Genomic DNA, 25,046 nt, shown 5'->3' on the forward strand with positions numbered 1-25,046 from the left:
TTCGATCCCTGTAAGTCTTCACACATGCACCTAAGAAAACAAAGAAATATTGACAAATCAAGATGCTAAGAGACAACCATTTCTTGCATCTATCCATTCATACACAATGCCTGACTAAGTTGGCGAAGGTTTAAGACATCCAGGTACTAAGATACGCCAAATTGCAATCACTCAAGCAACTGGATATCAAAATCCAAAATCATATTATCCAGTCACTTGATTTGGTGTATTATCAATCTCCAACCAGATCCTACGGTAGCATAAGATAGTACCAAAAGCTGGCAGAGGAGTGAAGCCAAAGGTAGCCAAATACTAGGCTGGCTTCACTCCTCTGCCAGTATTTGATACTATCTTATGCTACCGTAGGATCTGCCTGGAGATAAGTGTATAACGCCAGACTCACCAGCATAGTGGAGTATGTAAAGGGGTAGTGGTATGCAAAGTAGCAGATGTCGTCCCTGTGAGGAAACTTGACAGAGAAGCTGAAGGTGTAGTAGGACTTCCCCTTCTGACCCCCTGTCACCGCGGCACTCCTGGCGAAGTGGTTCTTGTAGTAACAGATGTTCTTCCCTGCCCGGACCCAGCCTGGCTGCCCGTTAACTGCCTCCAGTACGGAGTACATCACGGGCTGCATACCTGTAGGGGAAATGGGTTGGGAAGTTAGATCTTAGTTCCCATTCTTTTTGCAACAGCCTGGTTTCTATAACAAAAACCGTTGATGATTAGTTGGTTTGAGCATGCATAGGACAATTACACAGGTGTGTCCCATTCAGCAATATCAAGAACCGTTTTACAACTATCATTCTCCTCCCTTCTTGCCTAACTCTAACAGTTTATTGACACTTTTCCTACAGTTTACCTAGTATGCACATTGCACGCATGTAATTTCAGTAAGAAGGTCATTGACTTTTCCTTTATGCAAGTTGTGAAACATGAAAGTTATTTTCAGCTTCCAGTCTTCCAACAACATGAAGTCTGTATCCTTGTATGCAGATACCCTACAAGTCGGTGTATGAGTGTGCTTACCAAAGTTGAACTGAGAGTTGGCCTTCTCACAGTTGACGATGTTGAAGGTGTAGGAGACGTCTTCCCGCATGCCGCTCACCTCGAAGTAGAACCACTGGTGGTGGTGGTTGGTGTTGATGTCAGAGTTCAGGATCAGGTCGTACTCGTACTTCCGTATCTGCAGAACATCATGTCAAATTGGATCCGTCTCAGTGATCTACACTAGGTACACTACACAACACTTTGGACGTGTGCGCCTCCTAGCAATTTACAAGAATACTGCACATGGTGATCCCCGAACAATGTCAACTTAATGAGGTATAATTCAATACCCTTTCACAGGAACAATTGAAGGGGACTATGACATTTGCCAGTAGAAAACTGCACAATATTTTTTCCCTACAGAATGATTTGACAGAGGTTAACAGAGTAATGCAAGATGACAAATATTATGACAAGTATTATATATATGAAAATAATTTCTCAATATTTTCTGGAAAACGCATGAGTATCCTTCCTCAACATGTATCTGTTTTTGCAACAATTTCATACATTATCATGATACTTGCACTTGGACATGAAACAACAAATGAGAGAAGATGTTATAAAAAAAAAAAAGACTCAATTCCAGACTCACTAAACGCTCTATCAACTACTAAAAAAACGTATCTATCCCTCTCACCTGCACTGCTTTACGAAGATTTCCACTCTCAAACTGGGAGTTAAATCTCAGCACATCTGTCCACGCCTCATCAGCAAAGGCACTGGGTCTGGAAATGTGGTACAGAATACTTAACAGTCTTTTCCAAACCTTCTAAGCTAATATGCACATTATAAACTAACAACAGAGTCACATCAATCCAATAAATTTGTTACAGGTACCAGTTTAAGAGAATTCACTTCAATTAGAAACAATAATATCCATTTCTATTGTTTAGCAGTCTCTTCTTTATTAGCAGCACTGCAGTTTGTCATGCAAAAAAATGCTCCTCAAAAATGCTTCATCTATGTATAAAGAGTACCTGTTGTCTTCCATTAGCAGCGACGCCCCCTGTCCTTCCTCTCTGGAACTGTCACCCCCACAGCCGATTCCATTGTCCAAGTCATAAATGACCCTGTTTATGATCTTTTTGGGATGGATGAGTCTGTCGATGTCCTCAAACACTCTTCTCCTGAAACATGAACATAAATGGACATTACCATCTGTCCATCTCAAAAATGGGTTAAGAAAAACACTAAACCTGTATGATTTCATCAAAAAGTTATACAACCTCAGCATGTTTGTCAGGTCATAATTTTCATTCAGACTCTAATTCTAATTCTAGTCGTACTAGTACACTGATATTGTGTTTTATCTTATTCACTGACACACAAGAACAAATTCACACTAGAACAAGATCAACATTCAGATTCGGTTTGTTTGTTGTAGTGCTATGCTACACTTACCTCTGCACCCCAAACTCTCGGCTAGTCTGCAGTTCAGCATAATCGGGAGACACGTGCCCTGCTAGGTCAGGGTACGCCAGCTTGTTGAACGGCACCACGCTCCTCACGCGCCGAGCAAACCGTGCATAGACCTTCGGATAGTCAAAGAAGTCCAACCCGTTCCTGTTGTATTGCATGTGGCTTTGAAAGGCACTGGACTTGTCGCTGTAACTCGTCCTAGATCCCGCTCTGGAGTTCTCACCGTCTGCTGCTGAACTGTACGCGGCCGTCAGGTGCGGAAGGAAGAACGAGCCGTGGGCACTGTCTGAACCTTGCTCCACGTCGTGGTACGGACCTACGTTTTCCCGCACACTTTTCCCGCCTCTCCAGTCACTCGAGCTGCTTTCTCGCGAACCACCGCCACTAGAAAACCCGCTGCTCGTGCTATTACTGTGACTGCTTCCTATACTGCGTCTGTCCATCGAAGGGAAAGTTTCTTCATCAGAAAGTCGTATGGAGTTCAGCTCATGGGCCACAAAGTCAGGGTCCGAGTATCTATTCGCGGTCAAGCCATGTTTGGGTATAGATGGCAGACTGCATTCATTGTCTATTTTGGCATGTGCACTGTGGGGAACCTGGGACCAAGACTGGGTCACATGATGATCTCTCATCCCCAGGTGTGAGGAGTCTGTGCCAGCGGTGGGGATGTAGATGGGAGGGGGAGGTCTGGTGGGCTCGCTACACCGCCGGTCATGGGCAGTATGGCCGAGACTAGACGGAAGCTGACAAAAACAGTAAGTGTATTAGAATAGACACGGAAAGTCTCTTAACATAAAAACATGTTACCATGTCCAAATAAAGTAATATAGCAAACAAAGAGTGAATACTGCATTTCTTCATACTGAAATAAGTCCTGTTGTTTGGACGGACTTAAAATCTTGTGACGGCTATGCAATGCCTCAACAGATTATAATTACCATGTTAAACTGTGTGTACATTATCATTAAACTATATATACTTGTAATCTGTATACTAAGGATCGATGCTACCAGAAAACTGAAATTCCTTACTCTGAACTCTCTGAGTTCTGGGAAGAACTTCTCGTAACCAAAGATCTCCTCGGCTGTGCGAGGTCGTTCCTCGCGCTCCTGGCTGGGAGGTCTGGACTCAGGCAGCAGCACGTCTTCCTTCTCCTCCTGTTCCTACAGCAAGATTGGTCAGTCTTAAGTTGAGTTTATCTAGATCCACAATTACCGGTAGCCTCATAAGAGGCTATTCTTCCTGTGGTCTACACATTAATATTTACACATTACAATTATAAACATACAAAGACAAAATAGCATAATTCCTTAAAGGCAATAATTACAGTCGAATGTGCAGCATCTAGGCTACATTCACTGCTCCACTGTATGGTAGGAAGAAACTATTTACAAATTCTGAGGGACAGTTCTTATGCACAAAGTTTGACCCTCCTACTGTATTCAGTGGTTAATCCCTACAGTGCAGATACAATTGTACACCCACCAGTGCCTCCAGTCTGGCCAGTTCTGCTTCCTCCTCTCCTATACTGATGTCATCATCATCACTGTCATCACCAAGGTCTTCTGTTAACCAATCACAGGTAGTGTAAGAACATTTAATATAATATCCATGAAATGTGCTATGAATGTTGTACATACAAACTCTATAGGTGCATATAGCAAAGATAGAATTTCAACTTTCAACAGATAGAAATTAAGATCCTTGCCTTCTAATATCTGAGGCAGTATCCCCTGTGGTCCATCCCCTGTATCCCCTCCAGATCCAGGCAGGTGATACTTGTAGGTGCTGTTGAGAGTCAGTAGGGGGAGCTGCTGCTTGGGGAAGCACTTCCGCATGATGATACTGGAGAGGTTGATCACTGGCTCCAGGGCTTTACCTGGGATGACATTGTGAAGGGCGCAGTGAGCGGGACAGTGACATATGTAAATTCTGTATACAACTATGTTGAATGTGACAAAGAAATCAGATGAGATCTCCGAGTACATGACTTGCTTTACTGTATTCTATATTTCCTTTCAACCTGAAATTGGTATTTTTGTATTTCAAGATTTAGACTGTTCAAGTTCTTTTCGTTCTAATTTGGCAAAGATAGAATATAGAGAAATAAAGAAGACTCACAGTTGAGAGTTTCCTGGGAGGTGGTATGTAGTATACGGATTCCCTCAGCTTGGATGAAGGCTCTGCGGCCAGTTTCTGTTCAATGGGTAAAAATTGTCAGTGGCAATTCACGTTACATTGGGCAGTTTCCGACCTGTACTTCAATGTGAAGCTTTCATTGGAACAGCATTGAAAAAAGCTTTAACATCAAGACCTACCCACAAACCAAATATCAATACAATCCATGCAGGCATTCTTGATATATGGTGGTCTTCTACAAACACACACACACACAAACGCTGCCAAAAATATAACCTTCTTGGCGAAGGTAATGAACTGGAAAGAAGAATGCTATATTTCCTCTGTAGCTACAGTTGGCGTTAACCTTCTGAAGGAACAAAACTTTTCCATTACGAGACATCTACAAACTCAATACAACAAAGTCAAAATGTAATAGACAGCACTCACTAAGATTTGTTATATTCTTCAGTACAGTGAGGATGGCCTTCTTGACGTTTGTCTGTCTGTGTCTGACATCTAATCGGTGCAAGTCGTAGAACATGCCAAGTAGCACCGGGACCCCGCCTTGTGCCACCGCACGGCCGCCATTTGTTTCTGTACAGAACAATAATCACTGTACTTTAGTCTGAACTCACCAATCAAAATGTGTCAAAAATCTAATCACATACATCATTACAGAACAAAAAAATGACAACATTTTAGAAAATGGTGACAACACTGGGACAAACTTACTTGATTTCATCAAGAGTGCAAGTGTATCCAGAGCTAACCTGTAGTAAAAAAAAAATTGTTACAAAATGGACATCTGTTCCATCTTTGTTCAATGCTGTGACACAATGGACAACTATCTATTCTAGCACCTTTAATCATTGTCACTACACTGCTGGTATTGTTGCGATATATCCTTATCTCTTATCTGACAGTTACTCGAACATAGTCAACCATGAGTCACTAAAGTGTACCTTTGTACTACACGCCCTTTGGAACCAAGGCTACATGCACTTTGCCTGTGCAAACACACAAGTACATGTATCAACTGCCTTGAAATGAAAACTGCACAACAGAACTACATACAATAGGACCTACTTGAGTATACTGGTGTATTTCTTGCCACAGGCCGTCATGACTCGGAAGACAATACTAACAGCACCAGACTTTCCCAACAGAGAAGCATTCACGACTGAAACACAAAAAGGACAATTGTAAACAAATGGGTCTTGCTAGATGTATTCCTGTGCTGCAATTCTACCATAGATTGCAAGAGGGTGCTTCTACTAGAGTAACTGTAATCAGCTGATGAACTCACCATTGGCAGCATACAGCTTGAGCACCTGCATAGTGGGGGTCAGGATTTTGGAGCTATGGGGGTGGTTCCGTACCAGCCCCAGGGTGATAGACAGTGTACCGCACAGGCGAGCTTTCACCGCAAACTTACGGTCTGTAGGAAACAAAATGTGTGAGTAGAAGTGCTGACTTCAAATCTTGGAACGTAAAATGATTATCATATTGTTTGACTAATGGAAGTGATAAACTCATCTTTCCATACATTAAATTGACACTAAATTCATATGCTCTGTCTTCACGTTATGATATTTCTACCCAACCATTGTCACAAAATCAAAAAAAAATCTGGACAACTCACCCTTCTGTCCTATCTTGGCGAGTATACTGTGAAGTGAGAGTAGGTGCTCCTCGCACACCGGAGATTCGCGTGCTGTACGCACCAACTCACGTAACAACACCTGGCACGCGCCCGAGGTGGCTAGGATACTGGCTCGCTTGGTGCTCCCTGGCAACAAAACAAAGACTGTAGTTTCAGTACTTTATATTATTCAAAAGGAAACCACAACTGATAGCGACAGGCCTTGAACGTTGTAGTTTCCAAAGGCAGAGGTAAGAGGGAGGTAAATGTACTTTTCCTAACATGAAAAGAATTAAATATTCTTTGACATGCATTACACTATATTTATTTATCCAAAATGAGAAGCCTAGAATATACATGTAAATTTTACAGCTATCACTACCATTGCTACCATTATATGATATATTGATATATTTATTTGCAAATCCATGCCCGTAGGCTAATTGCAATGATACAGACAGTGAAAAGTAACAAGTGTCTATTCTAAATACACACACGTCAGCTATCTATGTACATGCTTCTACTTCTTTACTGGGTGGTTTGACTTCATATATATGAAGGCAGTAGCAACCGTGATTGGAGAGTGGCTTTACCAAGAAATGAAATGCTTTACCCATGCATTACACATACATAGACTCCAAGTCTAACAAGGGACATGCCTCTGATTTGCCTTCTGACTGACATCCATATTCAAGTACAGTCCCTTCTTGTACTAATATGTGGCCATAATATCTAATTTTGCAAGAGGGAGCTTCTCTTATAGCACTGCACATACCAAGTGCACACCAGCAAGTATGACCATGCAGAAATATAAATTCTGCAACCTCTTCAATTCTACACTACCAAAAATGATTTTTTCTGTGTATCTTGTTTTTCTTCCTCACAGAAAATTTATCTTCCAGGAAGAAAATTATTCTGTCCCCAAGAAATCTAAGAAAAACGTGCTTGTCCATGGGGCAAGCAAATTTTTGCTTGAATTTTTTTAGACATTTTTGAGATTAATATTCTTACACCAAGAATACTTTTCTTACATCAAGAACAAAAATTCTTGTATTTCTTAAGAGTTTAAAGAAAATAAGCATTTCTAGATTTTTTTTCTTGCACCATAAGAAAAAACAAGAAGATTTTGCTTAAAGTTCTTAGGTGTGAGAAAAAATTTTCTTCACCAAAGAAGAATAAGAAAATTGTTCTTTGCATGAGAATTAAGATTTTTTGGTAGATTCTTGTTTTGCTTGTTTTGCTTAGAATTTTATTCTACATTTTCTTCCTGCAAGAATATTTTTTCTTCATATAAGAATTGTCCATGGGGTAAGCAAAACAAGCAAAAATCATTTTTGGTAGTGTAGAGTCAAATGTTTGTATCACCCTGTTCACTGAGGAAGTGTGTTGAAGAAAACATCTTGTCACAACAACTCACCATAGAGTGCTCTACGAGGCTCTAGTTCATGAACACAAGAAAAATAGACTGGGTGAAGTCCTGTACCTTGTACCAAGTTTGTGCATCATTGCCAATGTCTCCTATCATTTGTATTTATCATTTTTGATCAACCATTTCTAGAAATTACAAGTAAATTTAGACAAAAAGGTTCAAAAGAAACTAGCTTCAAATATCATACATCAATAGTTCTGCCACATTAAAACAAGAAAATCCCACAACATTTCAGATTGACATGTGTGCGTTGTTGTGGCTTTAAGAGTAAAACTTACCACTACAGACCAGCTCACTCAGAATGGCGACCACGTTCTGGGAGACGCTCGTGTCTGTTGACCTCTAGAATAAGAAACACAAAATAATGGAGACAGACTTTTAACATTAATTCCTTCAATAAATCCCCTAATGCCCTCCTGTTGAGATGTTGCACTTCTGCTATTCCTGCTTTAATAGTGAACCTTTGTAAAATATAGGATGCATCTACTGTACATTTGTATGTAATAAGCAATACAGACATCAGATTTCCTCTGTGAGAGGTACTATGTCTGGCAGCAATTCTTGGTTCGGATTAGAATCATAATCTTTTCTACAATTTGAGCCAAAATCCCCCCTGCTAGATGTACATTTAACAATTGATATGCATTCGTGCACGTTTCACTCAGCAGTATAGCTGTGAAAATATTGATAATTGAACACATACCTCGAGTGTTGCTAAAAGCACTTCAAGGCCATGGGAGCCTCGCTGCATAATGTCCTTGCGCACTTTCTCTGTGAGGAGAATATATAAGTGTTAGATATGAAATGTATGCATACACTTGGGCATACAGAGTATGCCAGGAAAATCAATATTTCCTGATGCAATGCAGAAATCTGACTCAAGGGGACAGATAGCTACCAGCAGTGTCGCAATGGTACATTCTGTTACTGCTTCTGTCAGCACAAATGACGTTAAAACTGATTACATGTACCTTCCTATTACTAGGGTTGTACCATTCAATATAGCACGCAAGGGAAGGGATTGTGAAATGAGGTTTGAAAGTTGGGGTAAAAGACATGAGGTGAAGTACATTCAGAAGACAGGTCGTGAGAAATAACGAGAGGGAAGTTCATCACGGGTATTTCTTCTAGATATGAGAAAGGGTTCAACGTTTCATTACTGTGTCCCTTGTTGGCTTGAAAATGGAATAGCCCCAAGATGATGTATCTAAGAATCATGAATATTTCACTTTGCTGGCAACAGTAATGATACCTTTGGGAGGGCTCTGGATTTTGCAATTAAGATCTTACCAGGAATGTATACATATATATCTTATAGAGGCAAAAGATGGATACAATGCTCTGCTACAATACATTTTGAGCACGGTTTGAAACTGTAGCTACATACCTTGTAAACGATTCTGTACAACCTATAAACTTTGACTTATCTTTTCAAAATATCTGTCAGCCATCTGTCAGCCAAGAGATTACAACGGATAATATAGTGTGAAAAAGAAAGAGTAGGGTTGTCTTGAATATTGACAAAAAAATTCTAAGCAAATCATAATAAAAAGGTACGATAAAACCCATGATGATCCCCTCCTGAACTTTTCCAATGGTACAGTCCAGTTGACAAGAGTGAAAGTTATATACATGTGGACTAATTTGGTAGGGATTAAGAATTTGAATCACACATGTCAACATACTTTTAAGCAGATTAACTCCCCTGATTAATGATCCCAGACATCTTGAGGGAACCATAAAATACCTCAAGATACTAAACCCACAGGCGTCTTCAGTCAGGTAGGGTTTGGCAAGTAGACAGTGTAAGGTTAGTGGCTGATTATGTGGCTGACACATCATTCTAAGATAAATGGCACCTCATGTCCTTTGTCATCTCTTAGAAGTAAGGTCACCTGAATGATAAGAAATCCTATTTTTGTGGATATTACCATAGTCAGTATCTCGACACAGTTTTGTTGGGAAAGTATCCAAAAAAGCAAGTTATTGGTTACTAGTAATATTTCAAAGTGATAATAAGAACTGAAATGTACAATGTTGTTACATATCAGAATTAGACCAGGAGAGACCATGGCAAGAGTTCTTTCCTCTGTCACTCTATAGCTCCTTCTTTGACCATGATTTTGCCTTGTCTATCTCAATGTAGGTGTCAAAGAGCTACCTTAGCAGAGACAGGGTTAAAAGGAGACAACATCGACATATGATGGACGGATGTCAAACATTTCCACCTATAAAAGGAAATGACAAGAGGAGAATGTTGATTAAGCCATCCTAACACCACCACTACCCCAGCTCCCAGTGAGAACTGCCCCAGGAATGTACAGAATCTGGTCCATGCTTGTCCACAGTGATTGCCTGACAGCCTAAGTAGCCTGGTATTCTGCTGTACATTTGGCATGTAACTGCCTGGTCATAGACAGGGGGTAACAAGCACAGCAAGCACTCCAGGAATCTCAAGAATGAATCCTTACTCTTCCATGCACAGTTAAATTTAGAGAATCTAGATTAGATAGCTTCTACTTTACATGAGTGAAATTTACTTTTCACGCCAAAGAAATAAATTCTTAGATATGAAAAAATTGTAATATTATGTGCGTCTAGACATTCTAACTTTTGAAAAAAATGTCCACCAAAAATTCTACAAGGAAAAACCTTTCCCATATAAATATCATATAACATAGATAAAAGACTATGGAAATTTGAGGCATGCTGCTAAAGGAACTAATAGAACATGACAATTTTCAGACATCACAATCTTCCAGTAACTACATTTCAGCTTAATATGTTTTATTTTGTTCCTACCATTCCTCTTCTAAGTTCTGACATGGCTGTCTCTAGCTTTAAATTTTTTTTCTGCACCAGCCACTGCCAAAAAGCCTATGCTGTTAATTTTTGTCGTAAAATCTGCCATTTCAAGCCTGTATATTTTCATTAATGTCATGTCCTGAAGTTAACATTTTTTGAAAGAGGGTGAATTTTTTGTCCGTCATAACATGCATATTTTTTGTTTTGGGACAGAGAGATGGAACAAGAGGGCAACCCTCCTTGTAGACATTCTCAGGAGATTGGGTTCAGCAGACTGATCAGTACAGCAGAGCTGAGATCACTGATGGAGGATAGGAAAGGCTGGTGTACAAGGATCCACTAGGCTCCCCTAGCAAGCATCTGTTATCAGAAGTGTCTCAAACATGCCAACTTGGAGTTTACACAGTCATCCTTCCAGATGATTTGTACATTTTGGTGATACCCATCTCCAACCCTGAATTCCCAACCTAAAGTCATGATAAGCAGTATAACAGCCAGGGTTATGGGGGATCACTTTCATGCAACATCAAAGGGCAGGCTAACATTCGCTATCACCTCAATCTTTCTAACAGGATGATTCTTTAAAGGTTAAAGATCATGTGATGTATCAAATGTATTGTATAATACTATAGCAGTTTGAAACAAGGTGAACATTAATGGCATATTAGACCCAAGCTGACAGGGTAAACTACTGCAGGGCTCAAAATATGTTTTCTGCATACCTGCACTGGTGCAGGTAACATTGGAAATTACCAGCACCAGACAAATTTTACTTGCACAACTTTGAATTTAGGAAGTACGGATCATACTAAAATTGTTCAGGAACAATTGCTATTTTTTCCTTTATACTTTATAGGTGGTAACAGTCAATGCAGCTAATAACAATAACATCCATATACACCTACATTGCAGGACATTTATGTATAAAAGTCATTACATGGACCAGTGTAGGTTAGGTGCAGGTAGACACTAGAAATACCTGCACAGCTCCAATTTTACCTGCACTAACCTGCATACGCAGGTGGTATTTCCAGCCCTGTACTGACATACAGTATTATCTAGGCCATGAGAGATACCTTACTGAGACAACCCAGCTGGAAACAGATCCAGAAGAGATCCTGGTTCTCTCAAGTCTTCTGCTTATCTGTATATGATACACTACCCAAGTGTAGTCCCTGACACTGGGTCGTCTGTGATCCATTCTGATCACTTTATCCACCTGGTGTTGCACAGTCCTCAGACAGGAGATTATATCAGAGATGTCTCCCATACTAAGCATTGCAAATAAGAATGGATTTATCTTAATATGTCTACAGGACGTGTCTGTCGCAGCAATTGATACTTAGCTTCTTTGTTGTGAACATGAACAAGATCACCAAAAACTTATGGCCATATTTTATCATAATTCTTTAAGGGTCCACATTGACCATAGAACAAGTGGTTAGATTTTGTGAAAGATGCAGATCAATACATCTTACAGATACTGTAAAAGATTCTGTATAATACAATGATCCCCCAAGCAGCTTACTCTTAGAGTGAGGATTACAACTCATGAAAACCCAATTTCATGCATGACAGGTGGAGATAAAGATATGGGACAAACTAGCTGCATTGATGATGGCAATGTCTGAAGACTCTAAATCTAAAATGTATGCTGGTCTTTCTCAGTCTCAGTGCACTTAAGTCTACAGTTTAAGCTGTTGCAACATGATCAGAAATCATCTTAATAATAGTTGACATTCTAAAACTCAAGTTTTAGAGCCAACTTTGGCTAGGCCCTAATCATACATATTCCCAAAATAATTTCATCAGGTAGGTCATAAGATAGTAGAGGTTTTTTTTTTTACCCAACCAGTTAATATTACTTGCTGACATTTTGATGCTCTAACTGAGTCTAAGGAAGATATCTGAATGCATCAAAATGTCAGCAGGTGATGTTAACTGGTTTAAGTTGTATAAAAGAAAACTCTACTATCCACCATTATGCTTGCTGTTCAAAACACAAACTACATACATTTGACTTGCCTCCTTTGTCAAAATATGAATGGGCATTGCAAATGGTAAGGACTGGGCTGAAATGTGAAGGATTCCCACCTGTTAATGTACCTCCCCAGGGTAGAGGGGGATAGCCTATTGGTGACAGGCAGGGGAAATGAAACAGTGTGGAATTCATTTCTCCTCCAGGCTGAGAATACAGTAGTGACCTGTCCATCTGGGAAAGGCATTACTTCAGTCATCAGGACCTGTCAGGACTGTTACTGGATAAACAGAGGACGTTGGGCTTGTAGAAACTACAAACTACAGGACTGGCAAGCCCATGACTGAGGGCCTGCATGACTTTTCTGAGGTGTGTAGGAAGCAACCTAATTCACAGTTAATCATAACTGGCCTGCTCTTATTCAACTTTCAAGTCTTAAGGGTTGCTGTTGAATTATTCCAGAATCGATCATTCTAGATCTACAATATTTCAAATTTGTTATCATGAATCCCCTGACGTTAAGTATCAACAAATTTTTTGTATTGCACATCCACACACCAGTTTGGAAAAAGTCACAACTGAGTGCCAGGTTGTGTCAGCATTCACTCATCACTGCCAATTTTTGCCTGAAATCCCATGAATACGATAGAATAATCCAATAAACTTGTTCCCAAAACGGCTTGCATGCATGACATAATTTACCACTAAGCATTGCTGGCTTTCCTGAATTTAACATTGTCCTAAATTTACAGTTAAAGTGTTGCCAGGATAGCCTTATGACATGACAGCTTCAATCAGAGTTTGGTATTGAATCAGCAAGTTACCCTTGGGCAAATTTCAGAGATGTTGCATCTACATGTATATTCATATACACCTAAAGGTCAATGTCAGGTTCACCCTGTACCCTACTCTGTTTCCAAATTTTGTAAGTTTCATGACAGCGACAGGCGAACACCCCTGAACGGATAAATTCTACATCCCAACAACCCGGGTTAACCTTACCGTTCCTATAAGAGCCTGACCTCCCAAATAAACCTGAAGAACACAGCAGATCATTTTCCATTTGCCAGTGGCTTTTCTCATTTCCCTCCAACCTGTAGACAATTACCACACACAGCCCTCATATACCCAGTCAACTGTTATGGCTGGGTACAGGGGTGTCGCCCTTCATAGTTGGGAAACAAGTACGAGAATTAGTTCCAGATTGCGGCAGTGACAACAGACATGATAAAAAGCTTCTGTCCCTGCAAATGAAGTGGGGTCAATTTGTTGGACCAGTCTTCCTCCCTAGGAAAGATCAAGTTCTTAGATTTATTGATAGCCGATGTGGCTAAAGAGCACAGGGAGAGCCTTAGGACTGCAGCTGGGTCTTGCAGGGGCATCTATGGCCTGCCAACTGGCAGCGTCTCAAAAGCATCTCCACTAACACTGAAGTCTGTGCTCCAGTTCGTATTACCCCACACTGTGAGGTACATCCCGGTAATCCTCACACAAGTGCTTGCTCCTTACATCTCTATTAGCCAAGCCAAGTATACTTTGGAGATCTATCATTTTACATTTGTCAAATGTAGATCTGTTAGCCATCCTTACCAGTTAGTTTTACTGTGTGAATGATACCCAGGTTGGCTGTTTGTCCCAATGCCAGCAATTCCTCTTGTTCACAGTTTCAATAAATCATCATTTCTCACAATGTTCTACTGGTACATGTAGTTCCTGGTTCACTGGTAGTTTCATGTTTTCAAGCTTTGGTCTAAACTACTGTACACCTCTGTCGTATGTTAAAAGTTGGTTTCTTCCAATCTCAATTTTCAAAGACATCCAAGAAAATTTAATCACAACTTTTCCAACTGCTACCATTTTGTATCCAATTACTCTTGAGGCTTACCTCCACACCAGGCATCAGTCCCTTCTTCAAACAAATCAGGCAGTACAAATTGTCCAATTACTGCTGGGACTGCTGGGAGCCAGGAGGGACCAAAACACAGGAACCTCTCATGGAGACTCTGTCTAGGTTTCAAATAGGTTTCCTATTGATTTCCCACTTTTTAAAGCTTCATTTCAGCTATATCGTGTCTTTTCGTTACTTAACTCTGTGATAAATTAAGGTTATGGCTTTTGCATGAGTGTGCATGTGTGTGTGAGTGTGAGTGAGTGTGTGTCACTGTGTGTGTGTGTGTGTGTGCATGTGTGAGTGTATGTTCATGTGTGTGTGTGTGTGTGTGTGTGTGTGTGTGTGTGTGTGTGTGTGTACGTGCGTGTGTATGTGTGAGTGAGTGTATGTTCATGTGTGTGTGTGTGTGTGTGTGTGTGTGTGTGTGTGTGCACATGTGTATGTGTACGTATGAACCCTATAACTCCGAAAGCCTGAAAGCCTAGATGGATTGTCTTCCTATTTGTTACATGTATATGGCTAGGTCTTCATCACTTTGTGGAGTAGTTTTCAAGGAGGTAAAATGGTACTGATACCCTTCATTAAGATTACTGTTCTTGTACACAATGATAGAAATACTCACATAGACAAGTCTGTATTTCCAAGTACTGTAAATATTATCACACTAAGAGAAAAGGGACTTCCTATTGTAGGAGCCTGTCATGGCAATGGTAAGTCCTAAGGTCATACTGTTTAGTCTGAAGAACGGTGAAATCCTGACAAGTCACGCACCAGAGACGCTTGTATTTCTAGACTAATGGCAAAGGCTGATGGCAAAGAAAGCAAGACTGTTATACTTTGAAAAGCTACGTGACGTAATATCAACTGTCAAAATTGTGTGCAAATTTTCATTTGTCTGTTCAAAAACTAATTACATGATGGCATATTGACTCACAATTGCATTTAGAGTAATTCGATTATTACATTTATGATTATTTTATCTGTAGAAAGTCTACTTACCTACGAATTCATAAATACTTTTATAACCATATTATTCATATATCAGCATCCTTACCTTTGGCTCTAAGCTCTTCAATCTTTGTTCATTACTTTGATCTCTTTAAAATATTGCAACAAGGTACATAGTTTTTACCCCAAAATCAAATGCTACATAAATCAAATGCTACAAGTTTCCATCAGATTTCAAACTGTACCCTGGGAAACCTTTGATGGAAGTGTTGTCTAAGGACTCCAAAACACACACTAACCAGAAAACCCCAGATAGATCTTGTTTCCGCTTTTCATCACTCCTGAGTAACCATGACCCCTCTAGAGGGGTGTAAAACTAATGGGGTGCCAAATGGATCACGAGAGGGACAATAGCAAACTTGTTGAGAAATGTACAAGGTAAATGTACTAAACTGGAAAGGAAGAGGACAACACAACAAATCTGAATCAAAGTAAGGCATAGGGGAGGGAAAGAAAATGAATTCGAAGATTTAAATGAATACGAACATGTCAAACATTTAAGAAGAAGGCTGTACGGTATTTTCACAAACTTAAGTTCAACTTAGATGCAGTTAACACTGAAACTAAATATCCCAACTATGGACAGGTAAAGCATAGAAGGAATGTCAACTGAAGTTAAAGGTGCGTCAGGTGTGATACACCTGTATGGCAGATAGGATACACCTGTGTGGCAGATAGTTCACACCTGTGTGGCAGGTGCAGCTTACCTTGTGTCTGGACGAAGTGGAGCACCTTGGAGGTCAGGTAGCGGACTTGCTCGACGTCGTAAGTCTTGGTCACGATCTGCCGCTCTAGACTCTGTAGCACGGAGCTGAGCCGTGACCTGCCCCGGGACAGAACAACGCGACAGTTAGGCCTGGGACAAACAATGTACTCTAACAACACAGACGAGGGAAATCACAAAAGTTTCAGTACCTAGACAGCCGGGGCTCAAAATAATTTTTTCTGCATACCTGCACTGGTGCAGGTAACATTGGAAATTACCTGATCCAGACAAATTTTACCTGCACTACTCAGAATTTATGATGCATGAATCATACAAAAAGCCGTTCAGAAACAATTGCTATTACAGTAATTCTTTTATACTTCATAGGTGGTAGCAGTCAATGAAGCTGGCAAAATCCACATACACGGCAATACACCTACATCATAGTACATGTATATACTTTTAAAAAAATATGGAGCATTGCAGGTTAGGTGCATGTAGACACAACAAATACCTGCACAGATCCAATTTTACCTGCACTAACCTGCATATGCAGGTTGTATTTCAAGCCCTGACTTAATAAAAAATGTCAGCCTAGGTGGTATCAGCTGAATTGTTATGGAAACACCTGTCTGAAGAATATTATGAATGATCAACTGATGATACCACCTGTATTTTTTGTTTTACTATCAACAAATGACAGCATCCCTGCCAACACCTGAGAGAACCTCATTTGTTTATTCTGCATATATCAAGGTCACATTTAATGTGTATACATCCATGAGTAAAACAAAGTAGAAATAAGTAAGTGCATTATGATAACACTATCATTCTTCAACACTGGCCCTGTCTATCACCACTGTTAACAAGAAACAAAATTTGATAGTCAAATCATCACTGTGAAGACTATATTTTCTAACACCTATATTTTCTTACAACTAATAGTTGTGTCAGTTTGGTAATGGAGAAAGAATACAAACCTAAAATATTTAAAATTCTTATGGCTATCAACAGTAAAAATAACCTTGTAACATTTAAACAGAGTAAAATCTAAAATGGTCCAGACTTTTTCTAAATCAACATTGAGGTTTCTCTGGCAATGGTTGTGGTTAGCCAGCATGTCAATCATCACTTATATAAGTGAAAGACTGAAGTGTCAAAAGCTAGAATGTTAATTCCCAGGCTTCAGATTTGGGATGTGTATAAAAGACACATGATCTACAGTAGGGCGTATTCCAGCCACAACTATTCAACATTCCTGCCAGGAATGATACCAAACAAACCACAGCTGCCGCTGGATTGTAGTTAGAGTTTCAATATTTTCACTCCGGGTCTGGGTGCGTATCTTGGTTGGGTTGAGTCGGAGTTATGCCTTGTGTCATCTGTAGTGCTTTCATTAGACTAGTGCCTACAGTTCCCAATGCTACCATCATCTGGAAAGATGGAAGGATACCTACACACAGTTCCCAATGATTTGAATGTAAATACTGCTGTAGTGTGTTGGGGTGTACCTGTCTCTTTTGTATCCATCAATAGCCTGAAACATGTGATACAAACAGACAACACAGCTGAGAATCTGTTACCACTCAAACTTGGAGTTTGACAGCTTTTAAAGATTTAAGAAGTCTTCTTTCTTCTTCAAGACAGTCTGATTTAGTTGGATATTTCATGATTCATTTTTATACGTTAATCTAATACGGCAACATTTGCTTCTACACTGATCAGCATCCAAGTTTAGAAAAGATTTTCTGTCACTGAGGCCACACCAATTTAATTCCTTGGTTCACGGATTCGCTCGCTCCTATTTTTTAGAAAATGAAATAAAAATAAAAATTACCACTCAGCAAATTTTCACCATTAATAAAACCATTCAGCAACTTTCTGGTGTAGCAAATTGGCCTTTATATTATAAGCTCCTTAAAGTGTGGGTACAGGTGCGCATGCTGTTGCTGTACAATAATAGTGTTTTTGTACTTTTTTCAAGCTGAAAACTTTTTTTTTTATGTTTTGGATTAGCCGTTACCTTTACCCCAACCATTTTACAATTTTTATTTTTACTTTTATTTCGCCCTCTCGCTCCATATTTTTTATGAAAAAATCTGTGAACCAAGTAATTAAATTGGTGTGGCCTGAAGGATAGAAACCTACAGTACACTAGAGAAACTATTACACCAAAAACCTGTCAAACTTTTACCGCATGTCACTCTGAACATTGAGACCATGGCAAAAACATGAGCATAGTACAAATCTGACACATACATTGAAAGTCTTAACTTATATATTCATTCAAGAAAAAAAAATTGAAAAAAGTCTCTTTTGCAACTTACTTAGAAGAAATCAACCACTTTGCCACCATGGACAGGGTTGTAATTAACAAGACCCTGGTGGCCTGGTCACATATCTTAACGTGACTCTATCAAAGGTTCTCTCAAACAATTTACAGAGACTGTTGCTATCTGCTACATGCAAAAGGGAAACAAACAGAACACTACATGTCCCTCCATTACGTTTTAAGCATCTTGTATTTCCAGCGTTTGTTATGATGGCCTCTGATGTTCCCCTGACCTTGTGCAGACTTGGTATAACAACACCATCTGGACAGACAATCAACATGCTTAACTGTCACCCAACTAAGGCACGATCTACACACAGTTTTTACAGCAAGCCGGAAACCTCTCGCCGACAGCTATTTTTCATCGTCTAGATGGAACTTGTAGTTCGCCATTACGATATCGGCAAAATTTCTCCCGAAAGGTCCGGACCATTCGCCCGATAGCTTAGCAGGGGTCCCCAATAGCTTAGCAGGGGTCCCCGACAGCTTTGGCGTGCGTGCAGACGCGTCCCAACTTCGGGAGGACTCATTAGCATATAATGCGGGCTCATTAGGCTATATAGTTGTTTATGACTACAAGCGCCACGGGTGTCCCGTACCGAACGTTCCAGATCCCTCCCGACATTTCCACAGATATCGGTAAAAACTGCGTATAGATTGGGCTTAAGTCTGTCTTACAGCTTTAGAAAAAAAGAGAGGAAAAAAGGAATAATCTATTAGTTCACTCTGGGGTTAAGCTTAAATCTCTGTTCTTTCATCTTTTGACTTCTACTAGTAACAAATTGGAGGTAACAACATTAACTGTTGAACAAGAGACTTTTTCTGCAAAATGTCAATACATTAACCTGAGTCTCCTGCCTACTAAAAGAGACCCCCTAACTTTCCAGCCCAGTGAACAGAGTTCCGATAGAGTTAGCACATATATCTGACATGCCGGTCTCTGTCCTGCTCTCTTTGGGTCATCAGTAACAAGCAAGTCCCACAATCTCCCTTGTAAAAACAAAGCCCATTCCTGTGACAATACCTAAGAGAAAAGTAAAGACAGGTTTTCTCACATCCGTGCTCGGACCAGCGCTCGCTGCAGCTCACTCTTCCTCAGCGCCGCCATGGTTGGAGTGGAGAGTCAGTTAAAACGGCACCATTCCCCCGGCCTGTATCTCTCCCACAGCCCTACTAGACACAGAGTGAGTGGAGTCTACGCACACCACAGGAGCCTGCCCCCACTCCTGACCCAGGATTTCCATCAAAGGGAAAACCAACACTGCTGTCTGTGGGGGTGGGAGGGGCAGGGAGGGGCTAGCCTCCCAACATGTCCATGGCAAGTGCAAGTAAAGGCTATTTACATGTGGGTGCTAAGCCTTTCCTAATCACATGGGGCGGGGATAAGATACCCTTCTTCAAGACTATAAATTAAACTATTACATGCATGAGATATTGATTAGACACAACATAATAAATGTTTACTTTCTGTTTATAAATAGATAGACATATCACATTAACAGACACCCTCACAGCTATAGAAACCACAGACAGCTGACTAGAGAATGTGTATGTTGACAAACATAGTGGAAATCAATCTGAAACTGACCCCCTGTGCTAAGAATAGAAAAGCCCGTCTCTCACACCCTCCCTTCACAGCAATAATGGACCAGCTCTGGCCCAGTGCCTGAGATAGCACACAGTATATTATCAGTATGGAAGATATACTGTGTACAGGGCTGAGGTGCAAGTGGCATTCTCCATACATAGATCTGCCAAAGCTACAAGAGAGAGCAAAGAGATTTGCCAGGCACCAGCTCACTTCCCAACAGATGGAACTTTTCCAAAACCAGCGGATTGGAATCGCTCCAACCACGTTTGTTGTCTCTCAAAACACAAGGCTTGCTTTGGGGATATCAGAAGGCTGGGCAGCACAAAAACTCATCAGACAGAAGTGACTGCCAACTGCAAGTACAGCCTGGCTTCTACCACAAGATCTTAGACACTCAACAGTTCCCTGACTACCTGAAGGAACTAAGTGGCCTTCAAGTGCACATCTGAGGCGGAAAGTATGTTTTGTTGTCCGACCGTGCGGAAGACAAGAATCGCTCCCTGCGATCCATGTAATCCCCTGGAAGGTTTTCCATGAGTAGTTTGTACAAAGTTTTACCTCCATCCCACCATACAATGGTTATTCACAAAAACCGCTAAGCTGCTTGGACAGGTCCAAAACTTTTGTGTTCTCATGATATGATAGAAAACAGGTGTTTTGTGTGAATATGAAGCAGGGGGCTTCTCTAGTTGAAGTCAAGCTTAAACAACAAGAACAAAAACAAAAAGCAAGAAAAAAGCAGCTAATCATTGAAACCAACATCGTAGGGACGGACCAAGGACTATGTTGGAGAGGGGCTCGAAGCGAAGAGCTTATTTAGTGCAAGATCCATTTCATGACAATTGATGGTTTATCCCCTAGGAGAACATATACTTACCAACATGGCATGTCAACAAAAGATTAATTTCTGTTACCAAGTTTTGAGTCAGAGAAACATGTCTATCACTGCCTAATTGTTATCTTTAACAAACATGTCTGTTATTTCCCGTTTAGAAAAAGAATGGTTGGCATCAACCTGGATAAGGGCATGGTTCAACAGAGCCCTCTAGTGACACACTACAATACTGCAACCTTTCCTCTCCAAGGTTATGTTTGAGGTGCCATTGTGTATGTTTGTGGACGGTGACCACAAGTCAAGAAACCCTCCATGGATCTTTATGATATTTGGTATGTGGGTAGGGGTTGCGGAAATGAAAGTCAATTTCGATAATGAGCCCCCTTGGGGATTTTATGAGGAACTGCAGTGGAATACGTAAACAATGACTTGAATGAGAAACATTTAAAATTGTGGAACAAAAATGCATAATCATTAGTGGAACAAAAGTCACAAATTAAAGGCCATTTCACTTTCTCAAATGTAAACAATTTAACAATTCAGTAAACCAATTAGTTCACACCTAACTGGCAATCTACAATTCTGTAATATTCAGACAAATGAAAAGGTCATGAAACAGAACAGGTTTTTCAGCCCCAGGGCAGACGCTACCTCACAACCCAAGTCTCATTAAATGTAGACTTGTTGGTAGTTTACCATAACAAATAGTTAGGAGGACTTCTCACACACAATAGCAATAATTTTTCACTGTCACATGAATGGTGCCTCTCTTCCAAACTACATGTATGTTCACCCTTCTATACCACCCAGTAATCCTAAATAAACACCATCACTGAACACTGAACAAACTTTACAAAGTAAACTACTTTACAGGACAAACTGACCTCATGCCTGGATCAACTGGCCTTCTCTGCAATATGATCCTGAATTACTCAAGAAAACTTGGAGATCGTGAAGTGACCTTTGGCCGTTGTGTATACTTAAAGCTAGAAAAGATACTGTAAGAGTGGATTGAACCTACCCAAAGAATCCATGATAATGTGTAATCAGTGTCACATAAAAATCTGCTCTAAATCCAGATCAAATCCCAAATTCAACAACATTATGTTGACATATGCTTTGAATCTATGACCTTTCAAAGTGCTATCAATAAGTTATCAAAATCTACTCAGATTAGTAATTAACTTATTCAGTTATTGAGTTGTCCTATTCAAAAAAATTGCAAACACACAGACAGTACACAAATATAGGTGACAACGTGTCACCTTTCAGTGGGTGTTATAACCTAGCAACCTCACAGCAATTTAGATATGCATATCAGGGACAACCTTGTGAGTTTTTTTCAGTTTGAATTCCTTTACAGTTGACTTGTCACCTTGGGCATATATAAAGATTCCAACCTATATATGGGACACATAAAAATTGTATCCTCATACTAGTACACAAGTAGTGACTGTTATGATTCCATGTCAAGGCCACAAGTTCCCTCTCTGTACATTACCACCCAGTACAGACACAGATATATAACATAAACTTGCAATTATATGCAACTTTTCAACGTTAATATGTACAGCACTCTTAAGAATTCCAATATTTCCTGTAGCAATACTTTTTTCAGTACTGTTGTATGCAGTCCTTACATATTATAACTTGTTCATTGACCTATAAACAATATTTCCCAATCAGATTATAATGACAATTCCAGCAAGTTAAGCAAGAAATATATACCCACACAAGAATAAAATTGTTTTTGTGCTTAAAGTTTACCAGCATGATCACTGCTCTCTCTTTATCACTTCAATTTCTACGTTACACAATACATCTTTTGCCCTTCTAGTTTTGGTCTACTGTAAAATCATTCATTTCTGCGGTTCTAAGTTCACAGATGAAATAATTTGGAGAATAATTTGGAAACAAATATTTGCTGTGTGATAATTTCACAGTGGAGATGTCATTGCCACAATAGAAACACAGTGGACATTTCAAGATTAACAACAGTATGATCACCCATGTTCACATCACTAAACAAGCTTTTGTCATTGTTAACAGTCAATGTAACTTTGAAGATAGACAGTTGGATGGGTCAAGTTCAAAAGGTGTTGATGTGACACTGACAGACAGTCCAAAAGCCTTCAGTCAAATACTGTAAATCTTGAGATATTTGCAGTGAATTAGTATTCACCTTTTCGCAGTGACCTCTACACAAAATCATCACAACCCTTCAAACCCTGTATCAAGGTTAAATAAAGGTAAAAAAAACATAAGCTTCCATGCGCCCCCCCCCCCACTTCACTGCGAACAGTGAAAGCCTCCTTTCTCCCTAACCAAATTTAATTGAATTTACACTACTTATATTTACGAAATGACCAACCAAAGGTCAGTGATAACATGGTATGAAAAAAAAATAATCTATAACATGAAACAAATTCATTGCATAGTATACATACAGTGGTACTCAAGATTACAAAAGCTACAAACTGGCATTTTTTTAAAAATCAATGGGTATCAGAATTCCAAGTTGGTATCGTAAATCTAAAATTTGAAAATTCTAGTTTTAACAGTAACTACAAGTCATAGAACATATACCAGAGGCAAGAATTTTCGTACGGTATCTTCTTGTTGTTGTTAGCACTCCCTTGACCTTACAATTCAGACCAGGGCACGGGATGTATTACAATTCGTGAATCCTGGTATGATTGGTCCGAATACGGTTCAGATGAATTCATCTCAGGAACCCCGTTCATAACAGGATTTGCTAATGAGATCAATCCTGCGTCCTGGGTCACTCAATCACGATTCGCGAATCCTATTATACACTGGTCTACCTTTCTGTAATTTGATGAAAATATGCCCCAGTTTCTACCATGTACTGAGGAAATACCTGTACCTTTCTTCGCTACTGTTATTACAAAGGGCTTCCATCTTACACAATACTAACAGAATGGAAGATTAGTAATCTAATATTTATCAGTGTTTTGAAAGTGTTTTGTTGTGTTGGGGGTTCTGTTGTGTTGTTGTTTACTGTCGCAAGTTCAAAAGTTTTCATCAATGATGGCCGGTGTCCACCTGGAAACGTTACACACCTGATATCTTTAAACAGAGACAGAAAATGCCGTCGTTAACGTACCCTTCCTGGGTCTGTTTGCCGCTCATGTCGGGCGGGGAGGGGGAGGGGTTGCTCCGTCGGCGTGACCGCTGTCCTCCCCGGCTCAAGCTCGGCCCGTTCAGCAGATGGCTCGCCAAAACGTACACCCTCACCTGCTGATGCGGCCGCTTGGAACTTTTACATCTACAGAATAACAATACAGGCATGAAAGGCTGTTAAGAACCTGGTTAAAGTTTAACGTTGTCGCTGTTCGACTTTCCAGACGGCCAGTAAACACCAGTGAAAACATCGACTTGACCGCAAGAATTTTGTAACAGTCATAAGTAACTTGATCGATAGTTTGAACGTTAGTCACCTTCTCATGGCGTGTGGGTCAGCTCTCCTATAGTCTGGGTATCCAGGGGACCATTATTATTGTAGTCACGGTCTAATGAGTCCCTGAAGGTATTAATATACCACCAGCGATCGGGTCACCTTCCCAAACTGTCAACTGGTGACATTACAAACATGGCGGACACCTGACGTCATGTGACGCTCGAAGTCGCATTGCGGCATAGGGGAGACATCTGGCGAAAATGAGCAGTACTGCAACTGCTGTTGCCAATTTACGCCAAGGACAGTTCTGACACTCACAGACTTCTCTTTTGGCCCAAAGCAAGCAAATGAAATAAGCAGGATTCATATGCACATATACAGGATTCTGGATAAAGACGTCCAGAATTATAGAAAAAGAAAATATTCAACCAGCACGTTTGCAAACTTTCTTAGATCCTGGCCATGGCATGGGGTTTTTGACACCTCCCAGAAAACCTAATGATAATGCAGAACACTCCCAAAGAAATATTAAAGTTCCACTGTTTCCGTGGATGGCTAATTCAACTCCCATTGTGCAAAACTCCGGGTAGGAAAGATTACCCCAGCGGCAGAACTGAGATTCTCCTGTCCCGGTGGTAGCCTGGCCAATGCACGGTAGACTTGTTTCCATGTTAATTTGCCAGGAGCTTTCATGTTGAAGTTCATGGACTTAGTCAGAGACGTGGTGGGAAACTCAAATTTGTGGACAGAGTCCGGCCAGAGCAAAGGTGAAGCAAGTGGATGCGCTCGGCAGGATACACTGTGCGAAAGGGTGTCAT

General features: G+C 40.3%; 1 protein-coding gene across 4 annotated transcripts in view; it reads right to left on the bottom strand.

Moving 5' to 3' along the window:
• LOC118409262 (cytosolic carboxypeptidase 1-like) overlaps positions 1-24,441 on the bottom strand; it is a 31,178-nt gene extending 6,737 nt beyond the window's left edge. Inside the window, exons 1-20 of one of the 4 annotated variants that reach the window (XM_035810147.1) lie at positions 24,269-24,441; positions 23,935-24,096; positions 16,051-16,166; positions 8,365-8,432; positions 7,940-8,003; positions 7,650-7,670; positions 6,233-6,379; positions 5,897-6,028; positions 5,677-5,770; positions 5,323-5,360; positions 5,038-5,184; positions 4,591-4,665; positions 4,178-4,348; positions 3,955-4,034; positions 3,501-3,632; positions 2,452-3,212; positions 2,028-2,177; positions 1,688-1,775; positions 1,027-1,183; positions 404-636 (exon numbers count right to left, since the gene is read on the bottom strand). In XM_035810147.1, the coding sequence (XP_035666040.1) occupies positions 404-636; positions 1,027-1,183; positions 1,688-1,775; positions 2,028-2,177; positions 2,452-3,212; positions 3,501-3,632; positions 3,955-4,034; positions 4,178-4,348; positions 4,591-4,665; positions 5,038-5,184; positions 5,323-5,360; positions 5,677-5,770; positions 5,897-6,028; positions 6,233-6,379; positions 7,650-7,670; positions 7,940-8,003; positions 8,365-8,432; positions 16,051-16,166; positions 23,935-24,096; positions 24,269-24,276 (2,844 nt within the window). In that variant the 5' untranslated portion in view covers positions 24,277-24,441. Of the gene's footprint in view, positions 1-403; positions 637-1,026; positions 1,184-1,687; positions 1,776-2,027; positions 2,178-2,451; positions 3,213-3,500; positions 3,633-3,954; positions 4,035-4,177; positions 4,349-4,590; positions 4,666-5,037; positions 5,185-5,322; positions 5,361-5,676; positions 5,771-5,896; positions 6,029-6,232; positions 6,380-7,649; positions 7,671-7,939; positions 8,004-8,364; positions 8,433-8,559; positions 8,597-16,050; positions 16,167-19,436; positions 19,609-23,934; positions 24,097-24,268 lie in introns of those variants that run through there. The other 3 variants (XM_035810148.1, XM_035810149.1, XM_035810150.1) reach the window with 3 other exon arrangements.
• Between the last annotated feature and the right edge of the window lie 605 nt (positions 24,442-25,046).

The sequence above is a fragment of the Branchiostoma floridae genome, chromosome 2 (genome assembly GCF_000003815.2).
Source record: "Branchiostoma floridae strain S238N-H82 chromosome 2, Bfl_VNyyK, whole genome shotgun sequence".
Classification (NCBI taxonomy): domain Eukaryota; kingdom Metazoa; phylum Chordata; class Leptocardii; order Amphioxiformes; family Branchiostomatidae; genus Branchiostoma; species Branchiostoma floridae.